Genomic DNA, 25,431 nt, shown 5'->3' on the forward strand with positions numbered 1-25,431 from the left:
TAATTTAGTTCATTAATCATTCTTTGCTTATTTTGCTTTATACCTCTTCTTCTGTATTTTCCTTTTTTTCCTTTTTCTGCCGTCTGATAAGGTTTTGTGTTTCTTTGGGGGAATTCTTTACTGACCCACTTTCTCAGCAAAATTCAAGGCCCAGTATTAGTCTCCCTAGCTGAGGATGAAATCAGGAGGAGAGCCAGTCCATGCACCCAGTTTTAGACAGGATCAGATCCAGATGCTGTGTTGAAGCTGTCGTGAAACCCTCAGATCTGTGATTGATGTGCAAGGACATGGGCTGGCAGTGTTTTTCCACAAGGTGAAAGCCAGGGGAGAATGTAGCAGTGATTTGTATATGAAAAATGGGTTTAAGTGTCTCTGAGATGGCTTGTTGTTACAGAACTGGGAAAGGATAACAGCATGAGAATTCGCAGCACTGCAAAATCCTGCCTTAAATAATGGGAATGCTTTCACACTTGCCATAGTAACAGCAAAATTGCTAGTAGTAAAATTAACTTAGCTTCTGTGTACTTGTATTACAGCCATTTTAGCCCTTGATATGCTTTTTAACTGCCTATGGCCAGGATATATAATGAAATCAGAAAGGCTACAGTCTGTTAAAGTAGCCCATGGTAGTGGTTCTAACATATATATGTGAATGATGCTTTAAAATCAATGCTTGGAAATAAAATTTTAATTCAAAGCCTGTGTGCATCAGAGAAAAACTGAAAAAAAACATTGCTATTTCATCTTAGACACACGGCACCATGAGGGATTTACTGCCAGCTGTACATTGTATAGCTTGAGGCTCCTTTTGGAATTTGGAGAGTCACCACAAGCTTTAGCAGGGACCTACATACAGACTTTTCTCCTAAGTGCTCGGAGTTACTCTGCTAATAGATTTTCTTCAGAACATGAATATTAGTGGAAATTGAGTTTCAGAGCAAATGGCTGCATTAGGCTGCAGACAGCATGAGTTTCCTAATAAATATATGTATGAATATATGACACACTTGAGTAATTTTGAAAAAAATATGATAAATCGATGTGACTTTTACAGATTTTTTTAAAAATAGGTTCTCCCTTTTTAAAGAAAGTATTCCTGCAAGTATTTTCTTCGAAAAACAATCCGACAGTTCCACTCCCTTTCTGACTCACAATGATAGCATCCATTTCCATTATACTCACAGGAACCAGAAAACTCAGTTATTGCTTAGTCATTTCATTGAGTTTTGTGGAGGTGATGAGCAACTAGAAGAAAGATCTTCTTGCTCTGAAGATGTCTGCAGTCAGGAGCTTGCCCTAGAGCACCTCTTACACTCCTTTATTTCAGTGGCAGGCTAGCACCAGCTCATGTACTGCCTGTCTAGAACTGAGCCTCTCTAGAAAACCCTCAATCTGATGGCACCTCATGAAGCCCCCTAGAAACCTCTTTGTGTATTGGCAGGCTGCACAGGATTTAGCAGTGGAGCAAACGGGTCAACTGCTAACATTCTTGTTCACAGCCAGGCAGAGGAGAGGCAAATGAAGCTGGAGGGTGACACTGAACTGGGCCAGCTCCTCAGCTGAATCAGTTCCTCCAGACACCTGGAGTGGCACAGTTTAGGACCCTGAAATGCTTACTCACAGCTTCATCTGAGTAAAGACACATAGCTTTTGGGATCTATTTGATTTTTTTTTTCTTTTTCTATTCTGAGCAAAATTTTTACAGAACAAAGGGAATCTATGGTAGAGCCACACAAATTTCCAACAGTCAAGGTGCAGGTCAATGACAGGAAGTTTGAAGAAGGCAAATATTCATGGCATGGTAAAAGTCAGTTAGGTAACAGACTGAAATATTTGATAGTACAGGATAAACTGGTGACAACCTGTAAGTATTTGAAAATGTCAGCATATGAGAGGCATGGATTTCCTAAGCAAGAAAATGTTTAATTAGGGAAGAAAAGGGAGATTTCATTAACTGTTAGCTGTCAAACTGTGAATTTGAAGTAACAGTGTTCTAGAAGATGCTTGCTGTTAAGTGTTTTGGCTATGTTGTCAGTTAAAAGTCATGTGAATCTTTTCTTATTATTTCCTTCTAAGTTTGCAGTTGTGCCAAGCTGAGCCTGGGGATGGACTACAACTGCAAATGCTGAGGGAATTGACATGCTCAGTCTCAAGTAGAAGAGGCACCTTTGAAATACCTGTTCTAGTAAGATGTAGTTCTTACACAGGAAAATGTTTTCCAATGTGAGTCAGTGAGGACCGTGTTATTGTAAGTTATATGGATCCTACTGCATGATATATTTTAGCCAATCAAAAGAACAGTGGCCAGCAGATAGAGAAAGGTGGTTCTGCCACTCTGCTCTGGTGAGACCTCATCTGGTGTACTGTGTCCAGTTCTGGGGCCCTCAACATGAGAAGAACATGGACTTGATGGAGAGGGTCCAGGGGAGGACCCCAAAAAAGATCAGAAGTCCAGAGCACCTCTCTACGCAGACAGGCTGAGAGAGTTGGGCTTGTTCAGCCTGGGGAAGAGAGTCAATAGGGAGACTCTGGGGAAGCCTTCCAGTACCTGAAGGGAGCCTACAAGAAAGCTGGGGAGGGACTATTTACAAGGGCATGTAGCAACAGGACAAGGGGTGATGGTTTTAATCTGAGTAGGGTGGATTTTGATTGGACATTAGGAAGAAGTTTTTTACTGTGGGAGTGGTGAAACACTGGAACAGGTTGACCAGGGAGGTGGTGGAGGCCCCATCCCGGGAGACATTCAAGGTCAGGCTTGATGGGGCTCCAAGCAGCCTGATCTTGTTGGGGACATCCCTGCTTACTGCAGGGGATCAGGTGACCCCCTTTAGATGACCTTTAAAGGTCCCTTCCAATCAAATGTATTCTATAATTCAGTGGATTGAAAGTCTTGATTTAATAAGGTTCCCACTTTAAGTTTTGGAATACCATCAACTTTATTTTAATGGAAAAACTATTCCCAATGGGTAGTTTCAGAATGCTAAATATTATCAGGTTTTTTTTCGTATAACATAAAAGTAATGTAGGTTAAATATTCTATAGTTTATTACTCAACTAGGATATTGAAATTATTTGTTTGTTTGTTTGTTTGTTTATGTTGGTTTTCCCCCATTTTTTGTCAGCCCTATCAGATAATATTTATTTTGCTTGGTAGATAACTGAGTCATTTATGCAAAGTTTTACATCTGTTGTTTACAGCACATTAATATGTCACTGAATTTGCTGTCCTGGTGCCTGACTCATCATTGTGTTTCCCCTGTGTAAACAATTTTTTTGTAATGGAATTACAAAGGCATAAGAAAGGAGTAACATAGCCCTAGACCAAACTCTTTGGCTGGTGTAAAGATTTTCTATGTGAATATCTGTGCATGGCTAATGAGAATATACACAAATATATACAATTTTTCAGAGTTTTTTTTTTGTTTGCCTTTTTTTTCTTTTTTTTTTTTTTTTTTTTTGGTACAGTGTGTAAATAGTTATGCTTTGGGAACTAAACTGATCTATAACTGACACAGATACCAGTTTGTGTTGGAGTCAATGAGCAACAGCCCTTCCCTTTCTAAAGATAGTTATCTGCTTCTTTTCAGAGGTGGGATACACTGTGTTGAGCATTTGGACATCATAATGCCATATGTAATAATTCCTTGGGAAACCAAATATTAGCATAAGAATGGTAAAATGAATGCAATTTTTAAAAGACACTCCTGCCTTTATTTAATGCCATTTAAAACCTTTTCCATCTGTCTAACAGGCAGAATAACTGAACATCAGTGCCTGGGTCTCTTTTAAAATGACAGATGTAATTAGGTGATGCTAACATGGGGAGCAGCACACAAGGATGAGGGTGGCCACTGAAACTGGCGTCCAAACCTGGATGGGCAGAAATCTTAACTGCGCTGCAGGGTTAATGTGTTAACGTGCTGCCATGTCAGGGAGTCACGTCGTGTAGGCCAGAAAGACGTGAGGCTATTGCTCTTCATGGCCTTTTGCAGTTCAGCATTTCTTTGTCAGAAACAATGTATTGAAAATTTAGTCAGTTGAAGTGTACATGGAGTCAAGTGTAGGGGTCAGCTGTGTGCTACCATGAGATGCCTTAAGCAAATGTGATTAATCTGTTAGATTATATGAGTTGCAGACTCAGTTTGTTGCTTTTCAAACTTGAATATGTTTTCCTGCTGAGCATTCTTTTTTATGCCCATGGGACAGCTAATTAGTCAAGGAGTTAGTGCTGTGAGTTGCTTAAAGAAGTGTGAGACAAAAACTTTGAGCACCTATTTGAGGTTTTAGCACCAACTGATAGACAGACTTTGCCTCTCCTGTGCCTCAGTTTGAACATCTGTCAAATTAGGCAAAATTGCAACAAGATTATTCAGTTTAATCTGGAGGCCATCTCTAACTGCAGGAAAGAAAAGAGGGTTGGGTTATCAAGAGGAGCCAGCATGGATTCACTAAGGGGAAATCTTGCTTAACTAATCTGATAGCCTTCTATGAGGGCATGACCAAATGGATAGATGAAGGGAGAGCAGTAGATATCATGTATCTTGACTTCAGCAAGGCTTTTGATAACATGAGGTGAATTAGTAACCTGGCTCAACCAGAGAGTTTTGATAGGCATCACAGAGTCCAGTTGGAAGCCTGTGGCCAGTAGTGTTCCCCAGGGATCAATATGGGATCCAGTTTTGTTCAGTATCTTCATCAGTGACCTGGATGAGGGGATTGAGTGTAGCCTCAGCAAGGTCACTGATTATTCAAAACTGGGGGGTGGGTGAATGGGAGGCTGACACACTGGAAGGCCCTATTGCTATCCAGTGAGATCCGGACAGCTGGAGATCTGGGTGAAGGCAAACCCCATGAGGTTCAATAAGAAGTGCAGAGTCCTGCACCTGGGGAAGAATAACAGCAGGCACCATAACAGACTGGGGGGTGTCCTGCTGGAAAGCAGCTCCATTGAAAAAGACCTTGGAGTCCTAGGGGGCAGCAAGTCACCCATGGGACAGCAATGTGTCCTCGTGACCAGGAGGACCAATGACATCCTGCGGATGCATTAAGAAAAGTGTCCAGCAGGACTAGGGAGGTTCTTCTCCCCCCCCTATTCTGTCCTGGTGAGACCACACCTGGAGTAATGTGTCCAGTTTTGGGCTCCCCAATTCAAGAGAGACAGGCACCTGCTGGAGAGTCCAATGGAGAGCCACGAGGATGATCGTAGCACTTGAATGTCTCTCCTATGAAGAGACACTGAGAGATCTGTGGCTGTTAAGTCCTGAGAAGAGAAGGCTGAGAGGAGATCTTCTCAATATCTGTAAGTACCTGAGGGGTGGGTGTCAAGATGAAGGTTCTAGTCTCTTTTCAGCAGTGCCCAGTGACAGGACAAGGAACAATGGGTACAAGCAAGAACATAGGAGGTTCCACCTCAACATGAGGAGACACTTTACAGTGAGACACAAAGCTTGCTTCTATCCTCTGAGAAATAGAAGCCTGAAAGAAATTATATGAAATGAAAAAGCTTCTTGCAGATTCCAGGATAAGTTCTTGTCTGTCTTTGCGATTGATTTCTTGCCTTAGAAACAAATGTCATAATGTGACTTAGGGCTGCACATGAAAAACGTTTGGCTGAATGAGATCCCAGGAGACTTTAGTCTTTTGGGTTTGTGTTAAAAAGTAATTTGCCATATTTGAAAAAAAAAAAAAAAGAAATTGATTTACCTGAATTGTCTTCATAGAAAACAGAGGTGGATAGAGTCTAATCCAGACGAGTGTGTCCCAAATGAGGCTAGGTTTGTAATGTCCTAGTTCAAACCCCTCCTCCTGACCTGGCTGGACTTTTGTTAGTGAAGTCTAAGGAAAAGTAAAACAGGCAATTAAGGCATCATGTTATCTTAGATCTGAAGGGAAGGGCAGCAGCAACAGGATGGAATACAAAATTAAGAAAACTCAGTTGCTTGATTGTCCAGGTGGCCTTTGAGATGGAAGTGGTAGTACTACACTCCTGAGGCCCCCTGCACCAGTATCTGACTTTGAGACCGGGGAAGCAGGGGAAGCAAACTGGAAGGTAGAGAAGACAAGAATGTTCTGTCATAGGTTTCCAGCAGCAGCAGCAGCATTGATGTTCCTGATGTCTTTGCTTTCCCAGTGTTTTCTGGCTGAGTGCTATATAGTCATGGGAAGTTAACCAAAGCTGAGGCACAGTAGCACACGTGGGTGTTGTCCATCATAGACTCCTAAATGCAATGGCAAAGCAATTGTAGGTGAAAGTCAGCTTTTAAATTCAGATGTATTGTAGCTGTTTCTGCTACTTTCTGTGCTAATGAAAAGAGCTAACATTTTACTTAAATGGAAGGTTGCACAAAAAGTTATCTACTCTTTTCCCGGACAACTGAGCTGCTCAGATTAAACTGTCTTGTACAAATGCCTGTCAGATGCTCTGAAAGTGCCCTTAGAGAAACTAAGCATGAATTGTCCTGATGGTTCCGAAGTATTTTTTTTAAGTGCCTAGTTAGATGTGAGGAAGGTAGTAAATTGATCACAATGGGCAACTCTCCCTCTGCAGATGTCAGCTTCTCGCCTTTCATGAGGGCAGTAAGACAGCAAAGGAAGGTGCAGAGCTGACTGCTTTGCTGAGTCTCTGCACCTCTCTGTTTGCTCCTCATCCTCTCCCTATCCTCAGAGGAAGAGACACCTCTGTGTCTTTGTTTTAGGAAATGTGAAAACTCACATCTGCCGCCAGGAGTGATAACTTTAGCATTGCCACTGTTGCATAGGCTGTGATTTTTTTTTTTTCCTGGCAGGCTGCTTGAGTTGTTGTTTTATCAGCATTTATACCCACTCTGAGAGCTGTTCCTGCTGAGCTCATTTCTACTTCACCTCCCTGGCTTTCTCTTCCTCTGCCTACATTCTCCTATACACAGTTGCCCATAGCAACACCCATTTGAAGAGGCCCTTGGTGCTACCTCTTCTATCCTCTGGAGGGGAGCTCTGCCGGTGTCATCAGCAGCACTGGAAGATTCCACGAAGGAGAGGACGGCAGATCCAAACCCAAAAGCATTTGGTGAATCAATAGGAGCTGACTAGGAGCTGGTCTAGTGAAAACACCACATCCCTAACATTGCACATGTTTACTCAAGAGGCAGTGCTGCACCCCGTAGCCCCAAATCCCTTCCATACCACCTCCTCTCTCCCACCTACTTGGTTCTTGTGGGGCTATGCAGTTAGCTGGATCGAGGAACACATCTGGTGAAAAACACTCCAACAAAAATGTTACTTTTAACCTCTCCTCTGGATCGATATGTGACTGCAGACAATTGCTCTGGCATGACAAAAAAGCCAGTGCCCGGGGTTAAGTGGGCAAGAGCTGCTCCTGCTGCCATTGCCATTGAGGTAAATGCTCATCAAATTTCATTGTAAATTGAGAAAGTTATAATTTTTAGTTGGTATAGCTGACAGCTTCCATATTTATTCTGGCAATGCTGAAGTAACTGCAGGGACAGGGCTCAGAAAGAAGTTGATAGGTGGGGGACCCACTTGCCCTGGAGACCTGCACTCTTGATTTGCTGTCACTTGAAAGTGTAAAGGATTTGACAAAAGATGTCCAATGCTGATAAGGAGCCAGCATCTGTCAAGTGCTCCTGGAGAATGAAATCCTAATCTTTTTCAGTCTTCATGTTTGAATGTTTGGACTTAGATCTAATCTCTCTACATCAGGTTATTTATCCTTACACCAAGTTCCTTCTGCATCCTTTTTCTTTCCTGACTCCCCCAACATATGCCACCAGTTGCCAGTTATGTGAAACCGTGGATCTATAGTAAATTCCATATACTCAAATAGCAAAACTGAAGCAGCATTTAGCGTGTTGTGACATAGTGAGAGCTCTGAGCAAGAACTGCTGAAGCTGGTGTGTTGTTACTCAGAATAGTGGTACAGCTCAAAACTGGGCACTGAAGCTTTAAAGTTCTCCAGCCTGCCCCTCATTAATGCTAATAATGCCTTCATTTTGTCATTTGGTGTGCATTATACTGAATTTATCTTCATAGGAGGGAGTTTATTGTTTCTCTTCTTACAGTTATGGCTGTTCTCATGTCCAAATGCAAATTAGAAAAGGAATATATATGGCAGACCTCTAATAAACATGGTGAAATAGAAGCATATTATAGCTCCTAGTCTGAATTTGTGCTGGGTAAGTGTTTTGGTGGATCCATATAATGTTTTGAACTAAGGAACAAATTTGCACAGCTAAAAAGCACTTACTAAAAGAGTAGGCAGGTAACAACTTAGTTTCCAAACCGTTCACTGGAACCACCGGCATAAACACACTTGAGTGTTTCAGACAAGGAGATTCAGTGTGAAGGAGCTATGTTGGCAGGTCACTGAAGATAGTTTGAAGTTTTGAGTGAAATCTTAGGTGTTTAAGTAACTCAGTCCTTAAGTCTGAAAGACAGAAGAGTTGCTGAAGAACCCAAGTTCTTCAAAGCCTTTTAAGAAGATGTATATACCAAAAATTTTAAACAGGGAACATTTTTGATAACTTGTGAGGCAATTTGTTAAGAATTTTTGCTTCATCAATTACAGAAACAAAACAAAACTTAACTTCTAGAACACTGAATAATTTTCTGATCCAGAGCAGCACTTGTTAAGAAGCATTTTGTTGGGATTTGAAGATTTTTGACATAGATTTTGTCAAATGCCTGTCACATGTACTGACATTTCACTACACGTTTTCTGAGAGCAGGGAAAGGGTCTATGAGGACACTCTGCCTTGTCTGTAACCCATTTTCAAAGGCAGATCATTTGAGGCTTCTTCCTCTAATCAAAGGTAATCTTTTAAAGGGTTGTGAACAAATGTTTATGGCTGAACTGAAAGAAATTGAAACCTGAATGATTACAAAACTCTCCTTGTTTCTGACTTCTACTGCATTGGCTCCCCATCTAAAGAATAAATAGTAAATATATTACTGTATGCAAAATCTTACAGCAAACTGCATTGCTGGCTTGTTGGCTATCCTGGCTGTGACCCCTACCAGCTTCTTGTGAAAATTAACCAAACCTAACTGAACCCAGGGTGGCAGGGTGACTCAGTGTCCTTGGACTCAACTGTCAGTGCACATTTACAGAGAGGGATGGGGTAAATTTGCTGTTCACTTGCCAGAAATTCATTGTTCCTCTTTCCCTGAATCATATATACTGTTCCAGATTACTCATCAAATGATCAGTTAAGAGTGGATTATATATTACATTTTGCACTGTATACCCAAAAAGCTTTTACTCATGGACAGCATTAGATGCTTTTTTTTTTTTTAACCAGAAGAATTCATCATTTGAATATAAAACTCCTGTTAAAGAGGACTTTAATGCATTTTGTAAAAGGTAAATTATAAAGCCATAAACATACAAAAGATTAAGTAAAAACAGGTTTTAGCAAGCCCATACATGCATCTGTTAAAGAATGTTTCTAAGTAAAACATCAGTCTTGGGACTGCAAGACAGCTGGTGGCTCCTTTTATACTTTTATTAGATTTAACTGCTTGTAAGAAAATAATCATTGTAGCCATTCTTAAGGGAAAATTATATTCAAAGTCAAATTTTTAAATCGCATCTTTAAATGATAGAGCACAAAAAGTATTTTAGTCAATTTTCACTTTTTAGGATGACAAAGAGGAAGGGGCAGTGGTGGATTGTGGTCAAATGCAGGTGGTGTGTGAACCAAATTTTCAGGTGCTCCCAGAGATTCTGGAAGGCAGCAAAACTCAACACACAGCAAAATATGGCATCACTAGTTAAGCCTAGTTTTTGTTGAAGTATCAGCACTGTAGGAGCTCTAATAGCCTTGATGAAGTTGAGTGCATTGGAATAGTTACTAACTAATTTCTGGTCTAAAGCTTCCTCTTGTTATTTCACAAAATGTTTTTCTACTGGACCATCTAACTTGGTTGTTCAGCATTTTAATGTTGGTACCTATTGAAAGCATACTATACTCCTAGCAGCCTTGTGTGGGTTTGGGTTTATTTTCCTTGTTTTTCACTTGTGGGAGTTTGGCAGTTATGGTCTCCCTGTTCTGTTGAGATGGGGTTAATTTTTCTCTGTGTATATCATCCTTCATTGTAGATGTCAAGAATTCTTTTCAAACACAACATAAAAGCTTTATCTTTTTTCCTGCTCATTTATCACTGTCCTCTGGAGAATATAACTTTCTTCTCTCCTGTTAAGAAAGTTGCTATGACTTTGAAACTGTTCATTTCTTCAGCTCTTGGCTTGGTGAGAAAAATAATAATTTTTTTTTTCCTCTGTAGTTCACAAGCCTTGTTTTCAGAAGAAAACAAGTCTTTCTAATGGAAGTCTGATAAACTCTCTCTTGGATTACTTTACTGACAGTTTTTTTTTGTTGTTGTTGTTTTAAAAGATATTCCTTTGTGACACAAGCTTTTACACCTGTTTTTCAGTGTGTGCATTATATGCCATATCAAAGCGCTACTTCCTTTTCATGTATGGCAAACTGGTTGGACATAGCTTCCAGGAAGTCATTACAGAGAAACAGACAACTGCACAAAGTTCTTTTAATGCAGAAAGGATTTGATAAATGGCTTCAAAACTTTCAGACATTTTTTCAGACAGCCACTGGTCATTCAGGCATGACACTGGTCATCACAGTCTTGAGAAAACCTAATATTTAATTACATGCTTCTTTTCCAAAGTAAAACCTGCTGTTCTACTGGTGATTATGCGCTGTGAATGATGAGGTTAGAGGCATTTAAATCTGTTATTGGCACAGGTGTCATATGCAGAACTTCTGGAGGAGTTTTGACATTTCATGACTTTTTTTTTAAAGGCTTTTAAAATTAAACAAGTACTTTGTATTTAGAGTTATTTGTGCATTTTGTCATCCCCTGGCAGAATACATTATGAACTAAACAGATGATGGCTCAGTTCCTTGGATAAACGTACATAGCAAAAGCTTTTTTCACTATTTTCATAAGCAGAATCTGTAAAATAATTTTCATTAACTGTAGTTATTTAATTAATCAGCATTAAAAGTATCAAGTAAACCACAGCATATCTGTGTTTAATTGTTTGTGTGAGTAAGGCAGCTGATACAAAGACTGTGAGTATGCCTGATGCACAGAGAGCAGGACAGGTCATCATTTAGATAGGTAGATAGACGTGTTTCTTTTAACATTTGCCATGGCACAACACTTTGTCGGCAAGCCAGAGTTGCTATGAAGGATTTGGAGTAATGCAGTGCAACCCTCCCTGTCCTGTTTTACATATAGGTCTGTTTTTACATGAGTGTTTGGACCCGTAAAATCGTATGAGTATTCTGAGACACTAGGCTTGTCTTACAGATACATGCCACTAGACCTGTCACTAAAAGAACATCTCTGGCTTCAAATGAAGGGGCACATGTATTACATTTAGGACATCCATGAGTCAGAGACTTAGTCAGTCCTTGCCTTTTGGAAAAGCCTGATGTTTTGAACCCAAAGCTATATACCTTGTGATTGTGTGGATAGAAGCCAGCATGCTGTTTCGGCAATGACTTACTCTTTTCTCTAAGCCAAAATTCACTGTGCTCTCAGCATTGAAACTAGATGAATTTTTAAGGTCTTTTTCAACCCAAACCATTCTGTGATTCTATGATTACTTCACAAACTCAGATTTTATTCCAAAGTTTGTCTATCAGACCCCTAGCATAAGGTTTTGTTTTTAAAATCCCCAAAAGGATGAGAAATAACCTTTGCCCGTTTCGTAACTCCTAGCTGAAATCTCTGACAAGGTTTGCTGTCATCATTGTCTATCAGTTTTTGGTAATTTTAATCACCATATTACCATCTGCTTCCTCTTTTTTGCGGAATATTTCAAAACTCTTTACTGCATACCACACCAGCAGCCTTTTCTATATGATGTGACCTCACGGTCCTTGCATCACATTTGGAATCCCAGCAGCACCTGCTTGTCAGCTGTGATTTTTTTTGTTTATTCTTAGCTTTTTGGGGTTGTCTGTCTGTCTCTAAGGAGCTATAGCAGTGTTTGTGCATGTTTTTATGATATGCTCCTTTGATATGTCCTTCAGTTTGATGCACCCAAGCATCAGGCTAACCTGGTTTTCTTGGTGAGGTTTTCTGTTCCTTGGATATAGCAATGCTGAAGCCCTTGGCATGCAGTGGTTCTGGTAGTAGTGGTTCCAAACATTCCTTTCTGCCATCAAGATAAAGCTTGAAATTAGTTAGGAAAATGCAATTACACAGGAACACATATGCACATACAGTAATTCTTCATATTACCAAAAATTAGATTTACTTACCTGTGTCCAACTTGTAATGCTGGAGATCTCTTTTCTTTTCTTTACCTTTTTTGAGGTGAACGTTCACAGATGAGGTCTTTCTGCTTTAGCTGAACTACAAGTGACACTGTTGCATAAAATTGCTCTGCTTGTGTTGATATTTAAAGCCACAGAAGAGATTTAATTTTAGAAAATCTCCCTCACTAAAATGCCACTAACAGCTTTTCCCCAGGCTCATGTTACCAAGGGGATACAAACAGACACCACATTTTCTCACTTGTTTTTTTCCGCTGGTGGAAACCAAAAAATTGTGCCTTACTTTCCTTAAATTTACCTCTAAATGAGAAGAAACACTGAAGCTTCACGCCTGAGGAAAGCTGCATGTGCCAAGAATAAAATTCACAGTAGGAAAATTGGAACTAACCTTTGAAAGCTCTTAAAATATAGGCAGATTTGTGCTATTTGAAAGGAAAATTTTAGTGTAGATGATCCTACAGCTTAATTAGTACACATTACTTTCTTGTTCCTTAATAGCTGAAGTTATTATGTTTACATAGACTGACTGAAAACAAACCCTCAAAGCAGTGTTAATTACATTCATGATTCAGATAAAGTATTATCCTGTCAAGACAAATTATGGCTTGAAGTTACTGCTTATTGTTAGTTAAGTTAGACTCTTCAACAGAAAAAAAGGTTTACATACATGTATACACATACTTATTTGATGCAGATATATATATATTGATCGATTTTGCATATATGTGAATCCATTCTGTACTGTAAGGAACTGAGACAAAGAAATATTTTTTAATCCCTGTTTCAGTCACACTTCAAGGTCTTCAGGTCTGATTTTGATTCTTCACCACATTACAAACACTATGTATATACAGTGTATACAATATGTATCTGTCTTCTGAACGTATTTTTATGGGATCAGTAAGAAAAGGCAAATATTTTAAAGCATTTTTCCCTAAAAATACATCTTCATGGAGCCTTCTTTTGGTGCTAAATGTTAATTGAACATGCATCACAAATCAGCCTTACTGCAATTCTCAGTGTCCTTAAATCCAAAAGTGTATGCCTTTTAGATTTCAAATTGAAAATATTTCTGTTGTGATTCAAATTTTGATTTGTATCTAATTCTACAGTGGTTTTTTAACAGGAATTAAAGTGGTGACACTATTGTTTTTTACTGTATTTTGTAAACTGCCTCCTCAACCATGGCATTCTTTAATTATGGAAGGAATCAGTTCGTTTTATCATATTTCCTTATTGTTCCTTTGATACATACTTGTAAAGCTTGGAGTTTAGGATCTTGCAGCTGTTGTTAATTTTATGGAAAACCAGTTCATGTTACATTATTTGCTGACCTGCCGAGGGGGAGTCTCGCACTTTGCTGCAGTTTGAACTCAAGTCACAATATATTTGCTACTTTTGCCAACCTCTGTGAGGTGTGTAGGCGTCCACCCTGGGAGAGGACTTTTGTGATGCAGTGGGTTAGTGGCAGGGTCAGATGAGTCCTCTAGTTTTGGTGCAGTCAGGCTGGATGAACAGGTGCGCCCCCGGCTTAGGGCACAGTCTGGGCATCCCTCCAGCACATAGCAACTAATTCTTTTTATTTACTGTAAACAAGAGAAACACTACTGCCTTATCATCCTTCTTTTATGGAGGTATCAAACTGAGCACTTTTTTTTTCTTTCTTTTTTTTTCTTTCTTTTTTTTTAATTGTAAAATGTAGGGCTTTCGTGTTTCAAAAAGAAACAGCAAAAAGCTGGTTTCCAACAGACAACCACCTTAGGGCTGCAGCCTCTGCCAAAGGTCTGAGACAGGGACAGGAGCACTACCAGCACTGAATGGTAATTGATGCTACTTGTCCACAGAACTAACACTCAGGGCTCAAGTACCTTTTCATATGACATCCTAAAATTAGTTTTAATTAAATATTAACTACAAATGTGCTGATAAAATTTAGATTATTTAATTAGATACATATTTTTCATGTTTTAAGACTAAATAGAAACTACGCAAACCTTTAAATGACTGTTCAACAAGTCACAAAAAAGTCTGAAATAATAGTAAGATGTCTTCAAAACTGGTCCCTGTTCTATCTGTGTAGTACTCAAAAGTTGTATACACTTACAAATCTATCTATGGACAATGGAAAGGCAGAGGACACAGCACCTCAGGCATCAAAAATGACATAAAAATTAAGGGAAACCAGAAGTTAGGTATTAAATATTTATACATTGAATTTATGACAACACAGGAGCTGTAACAAGCCTTTGTAAATCTCTTACACAAGACCTTGAAAGAACCTTAAATAAAATATAACCTTAATTATATAAAGTAGAATGTCAGAGTTTCCATAAATTATCATATACAAAAACTTACAATAACAAAAAATTACAGAAGCTGTCTCTCCCAAAGAGCTATCTATTATTTAAGGGCTACATAGGTATGATAACAGAGGTGTCAATAGACCCATAAAGATGCTGTCTATTAAAATTGAATTTTTTATTACATTTTTCACTCAGTGTTGTCCATTTAGTTCTTTGTTTCTTATGTCTTCTATATTTTTTAACATTGGAAGCTTTTCTTAAGCTAAGTTTCTGTTCAAGGCAGAGCACAGTTTATATATGTGAAATGACAGAAGGTATCTAGCTCTGCAGATAGGTTTTAACAGTGACTGACTGTGAGCTCAACTTTGCTGTGTTAAATAACAGATGTTGCCTTGCACACACTAACACAAAATCAGTTTTACTTGTGCTCTCCGAAAACAAACAAACAAGTTGGTGAAATCTCCAAGATTTTGCTTTATCTACCTTTGAAGTCCCACTCACACACTTGGCTTGACACTAACCTACATCTGTATTACAAGACTGGATTCTTGGGAGGCTTTTCTCAGAGGCAAAAGAATGGTGTGCACAATCTTTCACAGAAGTCTTGTATCCTCACAGTGGCACAAACTAAGCACAAGAATTGTGCAGTCCTCAAAATGGTATTTCCCTACCGTCTTTCAGTCTCATTGAAACAGTGGGGAGGGTGCTGTCTGCCGGGTTTGATGACTCCAGACAAGGCAGAGAGGGGTAAAAAACATCTCAATATATATGAGAAAGTGTTGAGTGTGACTTGGGTGACTACATTTATTGTTTCATCCAAACATCTTATGGCATTAGTTTCAACATCAATATTGCCCTTTAAGAATGGACTTAACCCTGCTAGGAGCTCTGCAGAAGGTTACATCTCTCTTGGCCGGCCTGAGCACAACTTTGCAGGTGCAGACTAGCACAGAAGCAAGAGGCAGCAACAGCACTCCAGGCAGGGTCCCAGGTCACCAGTCCAGCATAGCTGTGTAGATATGACTCGGGTCTAATAGCTTTGGACACATTTCCAGCTTTTACAGCTCCAGAGCGCTTGGGATGCCCAAGTGGGAGGTGCAAAGCTCATTCAGGCAGGCAGGTCTAGAAACAGTGCTGTTAGAGCCTCCCTGGACAGGCTGAGCCCTTCTCTACTGCCTGTCATCTGCACGAGAAAATAGCATTGTCAATGAAATAAATGCTGTCACATCCCAGGCTGTCCCCAATAAAATATTGTTTTGTCAGATAATTGTTGCAGTGAAGGAGAGCTTCAGGACATAGCCAGCTCATTCTCCTCTCTTAGTGAGAGAGAAAGTCAAGATGTTGAATGGTTGTTCATAACCTGTATGAACATAGGTCTCACCAGCCAGCCACACAGTTCAGATGCTGAGCTTTCACTGAAGGGAGGTGTTTGCATGTATTTGTGCTCTTCTGCATTCGCTTAGCAAAATGAACCACACTAGGCTTTTTCTTTTTTCGCATCAGAAGTTGGACCTAAGCCCAAGTTTACGGTAGCTGTGACAGTTTCTGTGGATATGCCCTCTCATGGAATTCTTCATGCAAATGTGTCCTTTTATTCTCTTCCAGAGATGAAGGACTTTATATCATCGTTCCTTTCCAGATCAGGGATTTCTTACAAGCTTGCTGACAGGAATGTCGTAAGGGAAGCAATGTGACATGCTTTGAGCGTGCTTTAGCTGTTCCTACAAGAGTTCCTACAGGTGACAGTTACTCTAGGATAAGCATTTCCTATGACTACTTATTCTGCTCAGAGAGCACCAGAGTAGGCTATCATGGTAGAAGTTAATTTTGCCAAATTATTAGTACCAGACATTTTCTCAAAAAGGTCTTTAAAGTACAGCTTCTCTTAAGAGTTCTTTCTTCTGCCTCTGTTTCAGAAGCACAAAATATCCTCGCTTAGAAAGTTCAGTGCAGAATGTATCTGATGGAAGGAGAGTCAGTATCTTTGTAGGTATCTAAAACTTTCCAAATTTCTTTTTGCTAATCACTTTTTACTTGATGATCTTTTCCTTGCAGTTGAAAGGCTTGGTCCTATTTATCTTGGTTCACAACTGTAACGATTCTCAGTCATTTTCCAGTGGCTGTCCACTGGTGAAAGTCAGCATTTCCCCACTGAATCATGACCAAAGTAGAGATGGTAGAGAAAAACAAGGAAAAGAATTAATCATATAAAGAGAAAATGCATTAGGCGTACAGCCACACCATCACAGGTTAAACTGGAAAGCTGTTTTGTGATATTTCTATTTCTAGCATCAAAATGATTCATTGTTGTTGCTATAGTGTTACCCCCTCTTATTACCCACTTCTTCTGTCTGGGAGAGGCAGGAGTAGTGAACTGCACACATTCAAAAAGGAAATTAAATCTCTCGGAAAAGAGAGAGATTTTGCAGAACAATAGTGTCCTGGTTTCAGCTGGAATACAGTAAATTTCCTTCCTAGTAGATGGTACAGTTATGTGTTTTGGATTTAGTCTGAGACTGATGTTGATTGCACACTGTTGTTTTAGTTGTTGCTAAATAGTTCTTATCATGAGTCAAGAACTTTGCTGTTTCCCATGCTCTGCTGGTGAGGAGGTGCACAAGAAGCTGAAGGGAGCATGGCCAGATGGCTGACTTGAACTACCCAAAAAGATATTCTGTACCATCAGACATCATACTCAGTATGAAAACTGAGGGTGTTGGTCAGGAGGTCACTGCTCGAGCACTGGTCAGAGAGTGCTAAGCAATTGACATTGTGCATCACTTGTCATTTCCTGGGATTTATTTCTCTTTCTTTGTTGTCTTCCTACTTATTACCTTGTGGGTTGTTTTATTATTATTATTATTATTTTAGTTATTAAATTGTTCTTATATCAACCCGTGAGTTCTACTTCTTTATTTCAGTTCTTCTCCCCATGCCACTAGGAGAGGGGAAGGGTGAGTGACTGTGTGGTGCTTAGTCACTGACAGGGGTTAAGCCATAACAAATAGAAAGACTCAACCTAGTGATCCAAAATTAATGATATTGTCCTAGTCTTCCTGCACACATGTTATATTTGGTGCTCCAGCCTTCATTCATGAGGGATTACAGTTGATGAACCATTTTTCATACTCTTTCACAGCATCAGGCTTACCAGGAAATGAAGCCTGAAGGTTTAATTAATGCAGCCTGTGAATGTCAGGACATCCAGAATTAAAACATGCACCAAACGTATCACCAGAGGCAGAGGGAGATGAGTGTGGGTAATGATCCAGGAGAAACACTTAGAGCAATGGGTATCACTGAAGTAGTTCACAACAGAGCAGATGAAAGGACCTGATACTGGCCTGGCACAGGCAATTGGGTTCCCTGAGGCTGTGTGTTTTGCATGTGTGACATGCTAAGTCTTGAGTGGCACAAGTTCCCTGGGCTGTGTCTAGGGAACAGGACCTGTGCAGAGTGAGAATGGCTGAGTGGGACAGCTGCACAGCCTCATCCTGGGGTCTGGCTTTTGGAGGCTGGTGCTTGATTTAATTCAGCTTTCCTAAACTTTCAGGGGCTGATAAGTTATTAATACAGAAACCAGGGGGGTTTGTAGAGTTGATTAATTATACAAATTTGATGCCTGTTTCCTCTTGTTGGATTTAAATATAATCATGGTTTTGTTAGATTGAGATCAATGTTTGCTTAATGTTATTCAATATTTATATTCTGTTCAGGATTCCATTTTGAAGAGCTTGGCCATCAGTTCTTCTTATCAAGTTGACTATCATACTGTTCTTTGGTTACACCCTGTACTTGCTTCAGGAAATCGTCTTGCATGATTATATTACACTTTTGATGTGTTTACACTTTGCAATTATTCTTTTGTATAAGTATCCTCTTGGAAGACGCACACAATATTACCTGAACACACAGGTGGGTTTAAGAGCACTTTGCAGTAACAGTCTTCAGAATAGAAGTGTTGCTACCAAGACGAAATCTGCAAAACTGTTTTGCAGGGGAAGTGTGCAGTGCTTTAGAAAACTTGCTGACTCTACCTAGAGTTTAAATTCCTTCTAGGTTCTGAAAATGTAGCTCTGTTACAGAGAAATTCAGAATTAGCATGAAAATTCAGGGGGAAAAAATCCTGAATTATTGCCAAATTATTTTCGAGAATGCAATATGTGAAAAAACCCAAACCACAAAAGTTGAAGGAAAATTGAAGCTACAATGAACATAGTTGCTCAGTTCAGGTGAGTATTAGGATAGCTAACACCAGTTTTTAGTAGTCAGTACACCGTGGGAGACAAGCAAATCAGTATCATGGTGATTTCAGAACAGAAATCTGAAATTTTTACTAAGAAGAATTTGTTCTTTGCAGAGCTGGTAACGTTAGGGTTTATCCTTAATTTCTATCCATGGTGATAATACTGTCCCATATCTGCAGATGTATCTAACAAATCAATTGAAACACTCCTTAGTGTATGGTAAGAAACATTCAGTTTGTCTAAGACGTATTACCCAATTTATAAAATAAACTTCAGTGAATTTCATCATCATTCTCTCAAGCATTAAAAAAGTCACTACCTTTTTTTTTTTCCCCTGCAGTTATTTCCTGTTTTTATTTCTTCATCACAAGAAGCAATCTTGCATTTTTAAATAATCTCTGAGTGTCAGCCACTGATTATTTCCTCTTTTATGTTATTTTATAATTTCATTTTCTAGTTGCTGTCCAATCCACAGTTTGTTACTCTTTCACTGTTATGCTGGATCAGACTGCTTCTCTAATTGCTTTCTAAGTTATTTTCCTTTTATATATTTGACTTTTGGTTTCTCCTCTGTTTCTCATATTTGAGTAATTTTTTTCAAACTGCCAGGATTGAAGTTTTTTCATGCAAGACTTAATAAAGAACTCAAACATGTAACTGATCCTTAACTAACTGTGCATTATAGCCTAAAACCAGGTTTGGTGCAAGAAGAAAAGATTAACAAGTGTAACAATAACCTCTAGAAAAGGCTGCAAAGATGCTTCTGGAAGCCATAGGCCACATTAGGAAAGGGTAAACAAGAATATAATTAGTTGGGACATTCAAAAAGGCAATAGACATCTTGCAGAGGCAAGTCGTGTCTCACAAAATTATAGCATACTTGGACATTGAAAAAGCTTTCTCGCAAACGTCTTCATCAAAGCCTCTAAAGAAATAAAACTCTAATGGGATGAAAAGTGGAGTTCTATAATTGATATATAACTGTTTCAAAAGAACAGAAGAAAAGTCCAGGTATCAATATTCAGTTTTCAAAATGGAAGTAGATTAACAACAGGGTCCTGCACTTCAGAATCCACTCTCCTTTTCTGTAATAGAAGGAAATAAAGGCATTTTGCAAGCAAAGCAGGGAATACGCTTTTTTTAGTCCCTTGCCCTGTAGAGTATCTGAAGCAAAAGAGAGGGGATAAGTACTGCTTTTGCTAGTGTCTCATCAATCTTCTGGAAAATACATGGTGAGGCAATAATGTTGTCTCTGGGTGGGGATCGTAGTGCGCTTTGCCTCCATATATTCATGTGAAAATGACACCTGGCTCTGCACCAGTCTTGTTCCTGTCCTTCCTCACAAAAGAGATGCTGCAAGTCCTGACCAGGTCCAGGATGCAGACAGGATGTATGGAGACCCCCAGGACAGACATTGCTGTGCTAAGCGTTGTCTTTGCCTTCAGGGAGAACAACTCATGACTTCTCTGGTGCCCAAGTAATGTGTATGAACCCAGCACACATACCACAGGCTTATTTGGGTGTCCCTAGGTTAGAGTTTTAGCGTGAGAGCTTTCATTGACCTCATGAAGTAATGGATTTATCCACAGATCTCCTGCATTTGTGCAGCACGAGGTCATCAGTAATATTATTGTAACAACTTTTTGTCCATGAATGAGCCACATTTTTCCTTACACAAATTTAGGGAAAAGAAGAGGCAGATCCCACCCAGATAACCTTTTATTTCCAGCTAGTGTTTGCTGGGCTGTTTTACGAAAAGGGGTTTTGAAGGAATTAATGTTTTAGCAGAGGTTAATGAGCAGTGTGTTTCATATCTGATGGCAGGAAAAATTAAAACAAAAACTTAACCTGAATTTGTGCTGGAATAGATTTTTTAGACCTTTTGGAAGGACAAAAACTAATTAATTTTTTTATAAGTTTGATTTTACCATTAGTGAAAGATTGCATTCCATCTAAAAGATTTTTTCCAAGATTGTTTCCATTTTTTTACTTCAAGTATTTTTTAACTAAAAGGTGATTAGTATTTTGAAATTTTTTTCATAAAAATGCCAAAAGAAAATATTTAATTTTATTTCAACTGTTTCAGCCTTTTACCATTTTGCCCTCCTTCATTTTTTGACTGAAACAATTCACTAGATTTACTTGGGTTTATGAATACTTCAAACACCCCATGTGTTTGACTTACTGTCAAACAAGTACTAGTCTATAATACATCATTCCAAATTAATCCCAGGTATAATATGGTGATGGTCACAGTTAATCAAGCATAATGTGACCCAATACATGCAAGGCATTTCAAAAACTGAAATTATTTCTGGAACTAAAAGCCTATAGCTCATTTTTGAGAAGTGATCTTTAAAGGAAAATAATTTTAAAATTAATACCTTTATGCTGCTTTCAGGTTTTCCATTTTAGTGCTTCTTTGGAAACGCTAGTATCAATTGATACATAATGAGATTTGTAAATAGAAAAATGAACAAAAAAATTACATTTACTACAGGAGGTAAAAAGAGTGCCCCTCCTGAAAAGGAGGAGTGGCAAGGAACAGTCACACTCAGATCTGAGCTCATTGCCTATCTGGATCAATGTTTTGCATCTTTTAATATTTATAGCTCACTCTACCTTTTCTGTTATGCCTACTTGGGTGCCTTTGTAAAGCCTCTGCTAGTGAGTTTTCACCCACACAGAACTGAGCTCAGAGACAAATTCCAGCCATCTAAACAAAAGAACATGAGTTGCTCAGGCTCTGGCTGTGATGCCAGTGGCAGGATCCTGAGGGGTCTGTGAGGCGTAATGCCACTCTGGAGGTGTGAACCATAACTATGTTTCTCTTGCCAGGGCATTTGCTTTATGCTGTGAGAATGTATAACAATCCCTGAGGCTGTTCACCCTGTGCCAGGGGCTCTTCAATCTTCCTGTCCCTGCCCAGTCTGAAGTTGCTTCTATTCTTCAACAACCAAGGTGGGCCAGGGAAGTTCCCACCTCCCTCCCCACAGACTGCTTTGGGAAAATCCCTCCAGTTGCAAAGATCCCTCACATCCATCGGTCTTTATATGTCTGTCCACAGGGTGGAGGTCATGACTTGCATATAAGTCAGCCTGCACAGAAAATAAGCATCAGAACTAGGATTATAGGAGGATCAGGTCATGGAGCAGAAGGCAAGTTAGAAGCGTGTGGAAATGTCTGTGTGCCAAGGGAAACAACAGGAACAGGTTCTTGTCACGAACATTTTGGTTATGTGTTTTTTCTCTTGTGCTACTCCAGACACAGAGCTACAATCTGGCTCTCTCTGGCACAGAAATTTGATGAGGAGGCTTCAGCCTCCGGTGGTGCCTCTGGATGCTGTGGTGTGGCTGTGGATGCAGATGAAGATGCAGCAACCCTCGCGAGCCCACACTTAGGGCTGTTATTCAGAGGGGGTCATGCCAGAGGGCTGCAGGCACCATCTGTCTCTTAACCATGTGAGGCAGAAGCAGTGTTAGAGAGGAATCTCTGCTGGTAGCAGGTTTCCAATGAAGGCAAGATGAGATCAGTTCTGCACTGTTGGAAAGATGGTTTCTTCGCAGTGTACTTGTCTGTCTTCCAAGCACAACTATATCACACTGAATGTGATTTCCTTCATTTCCCAGAGCCTAGTGTCTTTAGTTCATAATTAGCATCTTACAATTACAGAGAGAGGGAGACAAATAACTTCTCTCATCCAACATGATTTTTCTGTCCTCTCGTTTTGGGTTAATTGATCAGTTGTGTAATCTCTTATTAATCTATTGAAACAGCAGTAATGTTATTTATCGTATTACTGTAGTTTGCTCAGTGATGTTCTGGACAGGCTTTTATTCTTTAGTCTTGTCTTGCTAAAGCAAGACTCTCTTACTAATAATTTTAACCAAAATAAAATTATTGTTCACTGCTTTTAGAAGGGATCTAAGAGAATACTGAACCACCTCTGACCTGACAAATCCCATGACAGGAAATGAGACCAGAGGAGAATTTTGTTAAGACTCACAGACTTGATGTGGGGAGTGGGACACAGAGGGAAAACTTAAGCAATTCTGATTTTAAAAAAGGGCTGATAATGGATGACAGACACCAGGGCAGATACAAGACATCTGTAATGCCTGCTGGGGATCCCTGCCAGGTTGCTGACCCTGGCAGAGCCTGTGTCTGTCAGCATGCATTCCTAATGTGGGCTTCCTTGATCAGGCTGCAATAGGTAATGAGTACAAGCTACATGCCACTTTCACTTATAGTAGGAGCTAAGTGAGTCTCAGAAAAATCTCACCTTGTATTAAAAGATCTGGTGGGGATAGACTCGTGCAAGGCCAGAGTCACCTCTGGGTTAGACCCATGGCGCAGAAGAGCATCAGAGAGAAAGAAATGGGTGTGATATGCCAGTCATTTGGAAGTAGTTCAAAGCACAAAGAAGGAGCAAACCTAGCAGCAAGAACAAAATTCAGACCTTCACTAAACTCTCTTTTCTTTGCAGTATACTTTCTTCTGCTTTTTGTTTCATTCTGATTCTGGAGGAAATGCTGACAAGAATTTCCTTCCCCTTATTGCTGGAGCACAAGTGGGTAACAGCTGGGGAGAGTGTCCTGGCTTTTTTCCAGAGCTGCACTGTACCACAGGGATTTGCTGCCACTTTGTCAGTCTTGCACGTGACGAAACTCCTGACATGATAACTGCAGGTTTATGTTTTTGAACTGTTCTGTTTTTTCTTCCAGGGTTTGGCATGACCACCCCAGCCACCGTTGGAGGCAAAATTTTCCTGATATTTTATGGCCTTATAGGATGTGCAGGGACCATTTTGTTCTTTAACCTGTTCCTGGAGCGCTTGATCACTGTCATAGCCTACGTTATGAAGTCCTGCCATGAGCGACAGCTGAGGAGGAAAGGGGTCCTCCCTCACAATGGCCGACGGGGCTCAGGGACCTCTGAGGTGGACAGCCTGGCAGGCTGGAAGCCCTCTGTGTACTATGTCATGCTGATTTTATGTGTAGCATCACTCATTATTTCCTGCTGTGCCTCTGCAATGTACACACCAATTGAAGGGTGGAGTTACTTTGACTCACTTTACTTCTGCTTCGTGGCCTTCAGCACCATCGGTTTTGGTGATCTGGTCAGTAGCCAGAACATCAAGTATGAGAGCCAAGGCCTTTACCGCTTTGGCAATTTTGTCTTCATACTTATGGGAGTGTGCTGCATCTATTCCTTATTTAATGTGATCTCTATTATCATCAAACAATCTATAAACTGGATATTAAAGAAGCTGGACTGTAGGTGCTGCCACAGGTGCCAAAGAAAATTACTTCGTTCACGGAGGAATGTAGTAATGCCAGGAAATGTGCGCAGCAGGAGAAACATCTCCATTGAGACCGACACTGTCAATGAGAGTGACACAGATGGACGCCGGCTGTCAGGCGAGATGATCTCCATGAAAGACTTCCTGGCCTCCAATAAAGTCTCACTGGCCATCATGCAGAAACAGCTGTCAGAAACTGCCAATGGCTATCCGAGGCAAATGAGCTCTAACTCAAAGCAAAATGGATTCTCTGGTGGAGTTGGAGCCCTAGCAATTATGAATAACAGACTGGTAGAGACAAGTGTGGATAGGTAAAATAATAACAGTAGTAACAGTGAAATAGTGTGAACCAATTTGGCAAGTATAGAAACAACATGAATCAAGGCAGAGAGTATCACCAGAGGGTGGGATGGATGTGAACAGCATACCTCCTTTTGGAAGACTTTTATGGGGCTGTCACTTTAATGTCTTTGCTCTTTGAATTGTACCAGACTCAGCCTTCCTTCCTCCCCTTCCTTCTCCTCCTCGAGTGGGTCACTGTAGGAGAAATGTAATTTATCCTTCAGATCAATTTTCCATGTCCTCTTCTCCTCCAATGTGAAATACAGATTTCAGGATAAGAAATCTGTGGTATGGGAAGAAACCAAATGTGTCTACTGAACACGTTCTTAATTCAAAGATTGTTCTAAGTTTTCTGTATTACTCTTGTCATATCTGTTTTCTCAAAGTAGCTTCTCTGAGACCAAAAGAGAGGAATCAGACTTTCTTTGTGATATTGCAGATCTAATTCAATGGACTGAAAAAAACCAAAGTATTTTATTTTATATATCACTTCTTAAAATGTATTCCTCTTGTGAAACAACAAGGCTTGAAAAGCCAACTCTGCTGGCATCATATCTATATAAATCTGGAGTAATTTTATGAAAGTGGGTAGAACTATTCTGGAGCTATTGTGATATGAATGAGAAGAGAATGTGGCCTTTAAAATTTAATTTAGTCTTCCCTTTAAAAGGATACTATCAAAAGTGATAGAACAAAAATTTATCTTACTTCTGTTTTCTCCGTTCGCATGGGAGTTTTTTCCTAGGCTACATTTTCTTCTAGAATTGAATCACTGTGGCTTTCTGTTTCAGAAATATCAAATTAAATTGAAAACTGCCATACTGATGAGTTGCATGAATTATTCCACAATAACAATCGGGACTTTTCCAAATTTCTGTTCAGATTTTGTTCAATTGTGAGTGAAGCAATTGAGCATCAGCATTATGTAATTC

At 39.7% G+C, this 25,431-nt stretch overlaps 1 protein-coding gene across 1 annotated transcript in view; it reads left to right on the forward strand.

Moving 5' to 3' along the window:
* Window positions 1-24,472, forward strand: part of KCNK13 (potassium two pore domain channel subfamily K member 13) — a 49,751-nt gene extending 25,279 nt beyond the window's left edge. Inside the window, exon 2 of the mRNA XM_054400614.1 lies at window positions 23,580-24,472. Coding sequence (XP_054256589.1) covers window positions 23,580-24,472 — 893 coding nt within the window. The remainder of the gene's footprint in view (window positions 1-23,579) is intronic.
* Window positions 24,473-25,431: the final 959 nt, after the last annotated feature.

The sequence above is a fragment of the Indicator indicator genome, chromosome 4 (assembly GCF_027791375.1).
Source record: "Indicator indicator isolate 239-I01 chromosome 4, UM_Iind_1.1, whole genome shotgun sequence".
NCBI lineage: Eukaryota > Metazoa > Chordata > Aves > Piciformes > Indicatoridae > Indicator > Indicator indicator.